Consider the following 12,460-nt stretch of genomic DNA (forward strand, 5'->3'; position numbering starts at 1 on the left):
TCAAACCTATTGGATGATGGAGTTTTTTGTATCTATCATATGTGATGATCAAGTTTTTTTTATTACTCGATCATGTCTGTTCCGAAGGCCTGATGATTTGATATTATGCACGACTACTTTGTTCAAGGTGTCGGTTTCTGAGGATCATTAAATTAACTGCTCAAGCTTCTTATGTTCCTGCTTTGTTTCTACGGCCTGCTTTGAGTTGTCAAAACTCAAGTTGTTCTTCTTAATGCATCTTGATTTTGAGGGGGAGTGTGGAAATATAGAAACCTACGCTAAGGCCTGTTTTGAGTTGTCCAAACTCAAGTTGCTCTTTCTTAATGTATCTTGATTTTGAGGGGGAGTGTGGAAATATAGAAACCTGCGCTTAATTTTTAGAACAATATTCTTCTTCCTTTACGTGCACCCATGTTAGGAAGATGGTTCATTACATATGTTAGTTTTTTTAATAGTACACAACTTTATAACCCTATAAATTGGGGCTCTTGTTCACATCTTCGATAAGCTCAATAATACATCTTTCATAAGGGCTTAAAGCCCAAATATATAGAAATATAGTTTCTAACAAGAGAGAAAAAGCAGAAGACAGCTCACGCCGAAGTAAAGTTTATAAGATGTAAATCCAACGAATAACTAAAAGAGAAAGAAACACAAGAACCAAGCAGTCATAACCCGTTAGAGAGAGCAATCACCCGTTTATAGATAACTATATCATTTTTGGTATCCATAAACATGCCAAACATAGCTCTTATATCACATGTAACATAAACTATATATTTACAAATTGTAATAATTGAAAAAGGGAAAAGTTTATATAAGGTTGCAACCTTAAAATGTAGAACTACGGATGCACCTCAAAAATCCATCGAAAAAGGTCGTTTTAATGTTGAAAAACCATGTGATTGATCATCTTGACATCGAGATGTATGACTATGAAAAATAAAAAGATTTTGGGTCTCAGAAATAGTGCATCTTACAACATATTATCTACACCGTCCATTTTCAAAATTTCCATATGTTTATAGATCTACTTGATTTTAACCATTTTTTAAATTTAAAATTTTATAATTAGATATAAAAATAGATTTTGAGATAATCTTAAGACTATTTTACTTCAAAATTATATATTATGATAAAATTTGAAGGTACACCTTAGTTGGATTGTTTAAGGTTGCAACCTTATGGAAACCACACCCACCCATTGAAAAAACATGTTAATCGAGTGTTCACAATTACCGAAAAATGGAAATAAAATTGAAAGACCTAAACTACATGCCATGAGATAGAAACGTTCCTAATCTTTAGCTTTTTATGGGTCCCGAGAGGGGACATGTTAATTGGTGTTCGGTGTTCACAATTACCGAAAAATGGGAATGAAATCTTTAGCTTTTTATGGGTTCCGAGAGGGGACATGTTAATCGGTGTTCGGTGTTCCCAATTACCGAAAAATGGGAATGAAATTGAAAGACCTAGAGGGGACATGTTAATCGGTGTTCGGTGTTCACAATTACCGAAAAATGGGAATGAAATTGAAAGACCTAAACTACATGCCATGAGATAGAAAGGGTCCTAATCTTTAGCTTTTTATGGGTCCCGAGAGAGGGGTGAGATGGAAACGATCCTAATCTTTAGCTTTTTATAGGTCTTGAGAGAGGGGTGAGATGGAAACGGTCCTAACCTTTAACTTTTTATATACAAAGTGGTCACGCTCAAGACTCGAACCCACACTCTTGCGCTGGCCTTTTACCATCACACCAAGTGACGGCCCTTGATCAAACACGCACTATGAATCTTAATATTCCACTCCCTTGAAAGCACCCACCCCAGAAATGCGAAAATTGTTGCCGAAGCTTGTAGAGGTGCTTCCAAAGTGGCATATTGGGGTATTCACAAGTATAATGGACCAGTACTTTAGCAACTACTCAATTATTGTGCTTAACCCTTCTCCCAGCCAAGATAGCTTTGCTGAGTGATAGCCGAATCTGAATATTTCTCTCACAATTATGGTACAATGCAAGGCAAAAAAATCCAGGCAGTTGTGTCTCAATCAAATAATCTAGAAATACTGATAACCAAATTATTTTCTTGTGGAACTCTTTTAAGTATAATAGACTTCATAGAACTTCCCAACTGCATAAATCCATCTACCCATATTTTTCTTTTGACAATATTCCAAATTTATTAATCAAATAAATAAAAAAGATCAAATCATCTGAAATAACCAGCCAACAATGTTTAGCTAATCCATCTGCAATGTCATTTGCTTCTTTATGAACACATCAAGAGGAGATCTGTAGGGAAACCGCAATGTCTAAAATATTCAACCACCAAAGTTTCAAAGTCTAAGGTAATCTTCACTCCTTATTACTTTATTTAATCAAATTCATAGTCACCTTTGACCAAAATATATACACCTATTTAATTTTTGGAAAAATGGTAGATACTCACCAAAATCAACTTTCTACACATCCTACTCTCAATATTTTTTGTATTATATCCTAAACCCCAACATTATTTTCTTTAGTATTTACCCCCCCAATGAAAAAATCGATGAATATTGAGAAAAAATTGCCTCTTTTCTTTTTCTTCCCCTTTTATCTCTCTACCTCTCTCCACCTGTCCTCTCTCTCTCTACCCTCCCTCACTCTTTCTCTCTCCAATTTTTTTATACGATTTGACACACTCCTTGCTAAACCACACAAATTCCAGTAACTTCTCCTTTGCCCCTAACAAGGTCCAACAAAGATTATGCCAGACCGCATAAAAAAATAGAGAGAGAGAGAGATAGAAAGAGTGAAAGGTAGAGAGAGGAAGCGTGGAGGACAGAGAGATAGAGAGAGAGAAACAGGTGGAGAACGAGAGAGAGGACGAGTCGAGAGATGCAAAAAGAGAAAAAAGGAAAGAAAGAGAAAATTAACAATTTTGTCTCAAAACTCATTGACATTTTTATAGGATAAGTAAAAAGTTAACTTTGGGAAGTATTTATAATTTTCTTTTTATTTTTCTTTAAAAACTTTCTAGTCTTACAAAAACAAACTATGATTGGCCATAATGTCACCACAAGGTAAAGTCATGTATAACATAAGATGATAGCCCATTCCAATCTCTCATCAACCACTAAGGAGAAAGTAAAGACTTAGAGAGAGGGAGAGTCGCAAACTCCTAGGTACGAAGGCAAGGCTTAGAGAGAGAGAGAGAGGGAAAAGAGAATTTTTTATTGGGTAGTTATAGTGGTAGGAATTGAACTTGAGATATAACCACCCCATAGAGAGTAGATTGGGATTGACGAGCTCTTGCCTAAGTTGAGAGAGAGAATACAGGTAAAGAGAGAAATTTGACTATCCACCTCTCTTAAAGAGTCTCTTGGGTTCTTGTCTTAAAACGCTTCACTCAGAAAGATTAGGCCAAATTGGTGAACCAACTGACCATGCAAACTCCATGCTTAGTTTTAAAAATTGTTTCTCTTCACGAGCTTTTCGATTGGATTTAGGTAAAGAGAAGTGCGAAATGGCTTTGAACAATGGGAGATGAAGTTTCCCTTCGTCCGTTGCCTTGTACGGTAAATGGCACCTTTAGGATCAAGCAATTCCCATCCAGATCGGCGTTTTTTCTAAATATTAGTTTCTATGATTGCTCTCTCTCTCTCCTAGTGTGTGTGTTTTTTCCCAGGTTTGTTGTAACATTACAAAACGCTTTTAGTAATTTTAGAAAAATGTCCAGAATCACTGTTTTTGCCCAGATATGTTATGAAATTGATGAATTATGTCATAGTCGTGCAGCATTTTTGTGGTTCCATATATAACAGAATTGTTATTCGGTAATTTCCTCAAGGTGCACCACGAACATGTGTTCAAAGGCAAAGCCTTCGATTTTAGTAGGAGATAGTCTTGTTCAGTAAGAGAAGGCCTTGATTTCGAAAAGGCTCAGCACATCAGTAACTTGCAACCCAAACCTCTTGGTCAAAATAAAGAACTCAATGTTACAACAAATGATGATCAAGAAGAAAGAAGGGTACAATAACAAAAACTACAATCTAACCGAGCAAATTTTCATCACACCTGGTGATACTTGTACTTCTGGCGAAGGTTAAATCGATTGACGTTGTCATCGAAGCCTTCTAAAACTAAAGTTCTCACTGCTTCCACACCTTGCCATAGAGCAGCATTTATCTAACCCAAAAATTATCAGCAAGACCATCGATAGTAACACCAACTTCCAAATACCAAGACAAGAATATCACTTAAAAAGGAAAACTAATTTGCAAAGTATCACAAGATCTGAGAAAATTAAATTTCCAGAGTATCACAAGATCTGCCCAGCGCCCAACCCCACGGATGGACGCACACACGCACGAGTAAACTTATACAGTATGTCTTTCATGTTTCATCACCATCCAAAGACTATCAAACAGTCACAATTGTTTGATGATATTTGAATTTTAATACTTTTTACAAATCAATTAACTCAAATTTTGTGGGTATGTGCACCTTAGTGAGGTACACCTAAATGAAATATAAAAAATACTTCAAATACAAAAATAATCAAATTATGCCTATGAATATTTCAGGTGTATTTTCATCGTTTTATTTTTATCTTTTTGATATTTTATTTTTGTGAGAGATGGTTAGATATACATACACCCCAAATTTCAAATAAAACATATTTCTAGAGAAACTACTAAAATTCAAACAGGAGAATCATGTCCATCTGAATAACTTTGAATGGTGATGAGCCACGAGTAAAATATTATAGAAATTCACTCAGAGGTGTTTGTAAGTGTTATCCTATATATGTATGCACGTGCGTGTGTGTGTGTTTTACCTTTCTTTAGACATTGAGAGCCCCTGCAAAAACTACATGAAATTCATAAACACTAGTCACAACTTTTATCGACTGTCTAGGGTAGCTCAACATTCCTAAATAAACAATTTCAGGCAACCATTTGTCAGTTTTAACAGAAAAGGGAGAAAACAATAATTATGGTGATTATCTTAGGAAGACATACAAGTACGTACTAAGTGTAAAAGTAAAATTTTCAGGGACCAAAGTGTCACCTACTAAAATGGCAAGCTAGGAAAATCAAAAAGCAAAAACTGTAGGGGCACAATACTCATTTCTATACATAGGAGATGTTCAAGAGACGAGGCAGTTCATGTAACACGCCATAATGCAAAGCGGGGGGTATATAAGGTGTGTCTCAGTCAGTTTTGCCACTGAGGAATACATTTGAGAGAAAATGGACAGCCGAAAGAGGACACCTTTGAAAATAAAAATAGGCGGAGAGGACTGTTTTGTTTCTTTTGACAAGGTTACATACGAATGGAACTTGAGACGTTGGGCTATGAAACCTAACCTCTACCGTCTTGACCCAACCCCGTTTCCTAAGGTGGAGAGGGCTATTTAAACAAAAGTTGTTAAGATTTCAGTGATTTATCCACCTATCAGGTAGAGAGATGAAACCTTTCTCCTCCCCGTCATTTTATGTATCCACAGCATGTTTAGAAGTATATTAGTATCTGAATGGCTAGTTCAGATTTTCCACAATTAAACGTGTCTTCTGAATCTAAAACAATCGATTCCAAGGAATAAAAATATTCAGAACTATCCATTTAAAATCAATCCACATTAAGAATACATAAAGTTGAGCATGTGTACTTGTTCACGCTCCTTTGCACTGAACTTTTGCAGCAAATAAGCTTTCATGTCCATGGTTCCTGGAGGATTCCCAATGCCTGAGAATGCCATGGAAAATAACACTTCAGCCATTCAACAATAAACCTATAAAATTGTTTCTTATAAGGGTGCTTTTGTATAAGGCCTCAACCTTAAACAATCAAGGTACTTTAAATCTTGCTAAAAGAATCGCAGTTCCAGTGTCAGAAACCCTTATGATGGCCTAAAAATCTATTTTCACCTGTAATAATGAAATTTGAAGTTCTATAAATAGTTTAGCTCAAGAAGATCAATTGTATGGCTTTTTTTCATGTCGAAACAACCTTTCCGGTAGAAATTTGAGGCACACCTCTACAAAATAATGGTTGACACCTTATATAAATAGCAACAAACTCAAAAAATTAAAAAATAATTAATAGCTCAATATGTGAGTTATGAAATTCAAGGTTAACCTACGCTCAGTCGAGGAAATTCGCAGGAATTATCAAGATGATCCATAACACTCTTCATCCTGAAAGAACAAGACAACAATTAGTCGAAGAGAATCGAATTATATAACCCAACTGAGAGAGAGAGAGAGAGAGAGAGAGAGAGAGAGAGAGAGAGAGAGAGAGAGAGAGAGAGAGAGAGATGCCACTAGCAAGAGACAAAAGATACAATCTGAGGGTGCTAATGTTGGATCTAGATGGTTCGCCCCTCGTGGGTGGGTGGACCTCCATAGAATTACATCATTTGTTATCGGTGGAGGAAAGAGAATTATATTTGGATGGTTGGTTGAAAACTTATCCAATCTTGGGAAAATCAGTCCATGTGGTTAATTGGGTTAACTTTCAATTCAATTCGGATAACCAGATGGTCAGGGAATCAAGGGGGTAGGTTCCTCTATAAAAATGGGGCTGTAGAAAGAGCGACATAGAGTTGCACATACCTCACAAAAGCCTTTTCTACTTTTCTCGCTCTCTCTAAAATGTGCCCATAGATCCACTTCCCTTTCTCTCCTCTCACTTCCAAGACACCTAATTAAAACATGCCTCATTTAGCAAAAGCAAGAACATACAGGCATCCATCAAGGCTCGGAATTTGCTCTGTAGTCAACCATTACCGTTCTAGTAAGCAAAAGAGAGAGACTTGAGGCAGAATGGAACTCTAGACATGCGAAAGGGAGCAATCGGCACGAGAAAGGCAATTGTATCCATAAAAAGGTATGTAACCCCCACACAAAAAGGACGTTGGATCTTGCGCATGTATATTTTGTTTTGTTTCCACTGCGTTGGGACACTTATGGTGTTTGACATTGGTATCAAAGCATCTCAAGAGAGGTTTGCTTCTTAGTTCTGATTGTCATGTTTTGCTCACCACATGGTTTATCCCTTTTCCTCAATTAGCTCCTCATGCAATCCCATATGTAAATGGAAAGTGCCATGAGCTGCATTAAGCCGTAGGGGCACAACACAATCACATCCATTGGGCATGCACAAAATGCTCTTGGCACACCAGGCACTCACTAGACTCATGTTGTGAGTCAAAAAAGTAACTTGAGCTCGCTGGCGCACTGAGTGCTTGCACTATGCGCGAGGTAGTGCATTTGAGCATCCTTTGAACCTTGTTATGTACAAATTGGGTGTTGTTCATGAACTCTAGATTGTGTGGTCCCTGGGGGTGATCCTATGGCCATCAGTCCATTAGAGTGCGGTGGACTGGTGCTAGGTGCATGCACTTGCATTCTGGACTGCAGGTCTCTTATGGTGAACCTGCTATGGTCTAGTGGACCCACGGGTGCACAATAGCTCTGAGGTTAAGCACTCAACAGAACAAATCCCTCCATACGACTCAGTTACACCTGAGTGCCCTGGTGTGCAGCCGCAACATAACCTGTGAGACAGTGGCTACAACCCCACTTGTGAGGCCTGAGGCCACATAATTTTAATATTTGGTACAGCCTCACAGAGGGTGCAGCCACACATGTACAGCCTCGAGGTCGCACGAATGCAACCACACCGGAAAACTGAGGCCGCACTGGTACAGCCTCAGCCGACAGCTGCACATATTAGTTTATGTGATGCCACACCTTCCTTGCTTGCGCCGCACAGTCACTATTTATTATTGCGGCCTTGCAGCTATTGAGTGCAGTCTCAAAAGGTGAATTGTTAGACTCACTTTTCAAATGGGTATAACTTTGCATCGTGGTGCCAGAATCAGGCATATAATATATGATTTTAGGGTAGCTAAAACAGTAGATCGCAACCAGCAAGGTCCCACTTGCTGACCTAAATTTCAGCCATAAATGTTTTGGTACGCTTTCACGACACAGCTTATACAAATGCGTGGACCCATCATGATGACCCAATCTAATTTTGGGAGTCACTCTATGTGGCTACCAGCATCAAATTGCACAAATTAAAGTCACCCTAGGTAGCTACCAGCATTAAATTGCACTTAATAGTGAGGTTTTGCATCAGGGATGTAAACACTCACTTAATGACAAGGGTTATGGTGTCAAGCCTCTAAAATCTTACTTGATGATGATTATAGCAATGACAAGCAAGTTTGTGCAAGATTTTTAATTCGAGAGTATTGGAGTTTTTATTATGTTAATCCTTGAAGACACAAGAGAGTACAAGATTCAATGTCATTTTATGTGACTGGATAACCAGGTATAACAAACTAAATCATCCATGTAATTGTGATCTCCTCTTTGATTCACAGACATGGAATGCAACGACATCAAAAAATGTAATTGCTGAAGAATGGATGGTAAGAATTATGCAATGTGGCATTCTAAGATTTGATACCTGTTAGATAAGCAGGGTGTACTTGAACCCTTGACCAATAGCATGACTCCCACTAAAGGAACACAACCCAAGGGTATCGTGAATGGAAGGTTTTAAAGCGTGGCTCAAAACATATCGTTGCACATGCTACACTGTGTTGAGCAACATGCAAAACAGCCTGATTGGGCAATCTAAGATTTATCTGACATCCACGGAGATGTGGCATGGACAATAGCTCCAATTTGCAGGCACCTCCACCACCTGTCTGCAGGCACTCATGCTGGCATTCGAGACATATAAAATGCCATCCAATGTCTCCATAACTAAGCATTTCAGAAATATGTCACAAATGATACATGACGTTGTATAGCAGGCTACATGCTAAGTGATAAGAAGCAGATTTTGGTTGTGCTTAAATCACTTCCTCAGTGATTTAATTACCTCCTCACTTCCTATGCGAAAGGGAGGCAAGCGCAATGCTCCAAAAGACAAAAGGCTGTCATTTTATTAAGATTGCTAGTGTGCGGACAGAGATGCTAGTTGCTCATCTACTTTCTAATATTTGGATTATGGATTCATGAGTAATGAAACACATAGAGAGGGATGAAGACGGGTTCATAGAGGTTCGCTGAATTCTAGTCGGAGGAGTGAAGATCTTCATAGTGAACAATGTCGCCAAGGACGTGGTAGTCGTGGGAACCTATTGTTTACAATTTAAAACTGGTCAAAGAATGTTTCTCCTAATGCTCTCTGCATTCCTGGGATGAGGAGGAGCCTACTTTTAGAAAAAGATAGAGAGAAGGAGCCTACTTCTGTCCCTAGACCCTCTCAAGAAGGACATTTGATTTCATTTTAGGCAATAGAGAACAAATTAAGGAATAATAACCTTACGGACACAGTGAGGTCTATGATGGCACAAACAAATATCTCTAGGAGATTCTGGGGAAATGCTAAATTGACTGATGTGTAAATCTTGAATAGGATGCCTTAAAATCCATGTCTAAAACCCCTAATCGTTATGGATCATTAGAAAAACAAATTTAAATCATCTGCATCCTTGGGGGTCCGTTGGTTTTGTCCATATATCTGACCAGTAACCTATACAAGAGGTCCACATTCCTTCATTAGGCATCCTTAGAAATCTAAGGGTATGTCCTTTCCTATGAGCCTGGAGAAGGCAGGCTGAGAGAGATTGAATCCCGTGCTATAGACTTCATTGGGTAGAAGTTCCCAAACAGGAAGCAGTCTAACATGACCATACACCTCTATAAGATGGTTGAAGCTCAAGAAACAGGATGTGAGGATGACAATGAGAATTGTTCCCATGCTCATTGAGGACAGTGGGAGTGAGCCACCATTCGTTCTTGAACCTCATAAGAGCACATATGGCAGAGTTCCCTGGAGACATTTCGAGATTGAATAGGAAGGTCTAACATGCATCTCCATTGATGATGATGAAAAGGGTTCTTATCAGTAAGCGTTAAGATCATATGATGCAGGAAAATGAATTGCTGTAATAGACAAGGAAATTAGTTACGGGAAAGCTTTCTATGTTCCCCCTACAACATAGAAGTTCTATGTTCCCCATTTTTTAATAGAGGGCTAAGAATGCCCCAATCACAATGCCACGTCTCTACACTGTTTTATTTTTAATTTTTTTTCTATATATTTTTGACACCAAATTTTGGACGTCCATTCCTATATTAAACTCGCACTAACGAAAAATATAAAAAAAAATATTTTCAATAAAATAAAATGACCAAAATACCCCTGAAAGTTTTAAGGGGTATTTTGGTCATTATTTTTTATCGAAAATTATTGTTGATATTTTTTATAGGTGCGCCCCAATGAGAAGATGGCACGTACCAAATTTCATATTCAAAAAAATTGTATTAAAAAAACTAAAAAAAAAAATACTTTGAGACGTTGGATCAAAGATCAAATGGTGAGTGGCTCTCTTGATAAAAAATGGACGGCTGGATGGTAGGGGGAACATAGAACTTCTATGTTGTAGGGGGAACATAGAAAGCCTTCCCATTAGTTACATGGAGAAGAATAGAGTCTAGGAACTTGTGGATATTCCTAGAGAGAGAAACGCCATCAGGAACAAATGGGTCGAGGTCGATGGAACTATAAATAAGTATAAAGCTTATTTCGTGCCAATAAGGTTCACCTAAGTTGAGGGAGCAGACTATGAGGAGACATTTTACTCGATAGTGAGAATGGCCTCAATTCACCTTATACTTGCCATGTGGCACATTGGATTTGGAGCTTTACCACATGGAAGTTAAGACGTTATTCCTTAACAAGAACATGGAGGAAGAGATTTACACAGAATAGCGGAAGGGCTACAAGTCCATGGGCAAGAGCAAAAAATCTATAGGTTGCCAAGTCTATTTATGGACTTGAGCAATCATTCAGACAGTAGAACATGAGATTTCAGAGAGTTGTAAGCTCTTTTGAATTTTCAATGATTGAGCAGGATCAATGTGTACATGCCAAACATCATAAGGAGAGTTCCAAAATAATGTTGTTGCATGTTGACAACATCTTCATGGCAGGTAACAACAAAGAGATGATCAATGCCACAAAGGAGTGGCAATTTCCAATTTGATGTGAAGGACATGGGTGAAGCACATTATGTGCTCCTTGTTAAGATCGACTGCGACAGATCAAAGGGACTCCTTAGTTTGTCTCAATAGACTTAAATCAGGCATATCTTATAGGGGTTTAGGAAACACAACTTTAAGCCCATTGATACTCTTGTAAAAAAGGGTCATGCACTTTGTCTAAATCTTCATCCAAAGACAAAGGTTGAGATCGCTCAGGCACCTATGCGAGTGCAGTAGGCAATATACTGTACGTAAGAACAGATATAACTTGTGCCATCAGATGCTAGTAGTTACTAAAACAATCTAGGTTTGGAGCATTGGCAGGCTGTGAAGAGAATACTCCAATATCGTCAGGAAATTGCAGACTGCTCACTGGTCTTTCAGGGAAATGACCTTCGGTTGCATGGATTTTGTGATGCGGATTATGTGGGTGACTTGGATGAGCATAAGTTGACATAAAGACACATCTTCACTGTGGGAGGAGGAGCAATTTCCTAGTGTAGCAAGAAGCAGACGTGCGTGACATTGTCAACCATGGAGGTACTTGTTGTGCAGTCTATAGCACTTGATACGACCCCTAAGAACCTATGAGCATGTTTTGTGATAACATGGCGGCACTAGCTTTCACAAAGGACCAAAAGTATCACAATAAGACAAAGCCCATAGATATTAAGTATCACCACATGCAAGACGCCGTTGAGAAAAAAGAGGTTGTTATGACATAATCTCACAAAGGATGGTAACGGATCCTCTGACTAAGCCAATAGATTGAGAAAACTATAGGGTTCATGCCAAAGGGATCGGATTTAGGGATCCATTATTTTATTTATACCATAAAAAGTATTTTTTATTGTGGTTGCATCCCCCATTATATGAACGCATTACGTGCTATGAGGCTTAAAGCGCATCACAATAGGCTGAACATGTGCTATTTTGTGATGCACTTGCATGCGCGGCGCATCATGCATAACACCCACTTATGCACGTGCATAGCATTAATGGGCTATGTGTCCATGATTGTGGGCAAAAAGTTGGCCCACGAGCATGGGCAAAGATGCAAATCCCCCCGCGAAAAGAGGGGGAGGGAGGAGTTTGTGGGGGTATATAACACCCCCCACCCCCCCCAACCTCAAAAATGAAATGACTTTTGGTGGTTCTTAGAGGATTAAAAACCACAAAAAAAAAAAAAATGTATTTGCATTTTTTTCTAGAATTGAGAGTTTTTGAAAAGGAGTAAGAGATTATTTTGGTTATCCATTGAGATTATCTAATTTTAAATGAATTTGGGCGAAAATTCCCTAACTAATCGAGGATTTTCAATGGACAATTTCTTTCAATTATCTGGAAAGTTTTCATTTCCTAGTACTTTTTTCTCAGGCAATGTCTTCATCATCTTCAAGC

General features: G+C 38.3%; 1 protein-coding gene across 50 annotated transcripts in view; it reads right to left on the minus strand.

Moving 5' to 3' along the window:
* Positions 1-3,784: 3,784 nt before the first annotated feature.
* LOC18432164 (Peptidyl-tRNA hydrolase family protein) overlaps positions 3,785-12,460 on the minus strand; it is a 40,780-nt gene continuing 32,104 nt past the window's right edge. For 8 of the 50 annotated variants that reach the window (XR_016046866.1, XR_016046855.1, XR_016046862.1 and 5 more), the window contains 3 exons: positions 6,133-6,187; positions 5,659-5,735; positions 3,785-4,172 (listed from right to left, as the gene is read on the minus strand). Coding sequence is in view for 27 of the 50 variants with exons in the window: in XM_088854884.1 (XP_088711010.1) it covers positions 5,703-5,735; positions 6,133-6,187 (88 nt within the window). In the remaining 23 variants the exon portion in view is untranslated. Of the gene's footprint in view, positions 4,216-4,824; positions 4,857-5,480; positions 5,736-6,128; positions 6,188-6,604; positions 6,693-12,460 lie in introns of those variants that run through there. The other 42 variants (XR_016046867.1, XR_016046857.1, XR_016046864.1 and 39 more) reach the window with 15 other exon arrangements.

The sequence above is a fragment of the Amborella trichopoda genome, chromosome 13, assembly GCF_054954075.1.
Source record: "Amborella trichopoda isolate Santa Cruz 75 chromosome 13, AtrichopodaSantaCruz75HAP2 v2.0, whole genome shotgun sequence".
Lineage (NCBI taxonomy): Eukaryota > Viridiplantae > Streptophyta > Magnoliopsida > Amborellales > Amborellaceae > Amborella > Amborella trichopoda.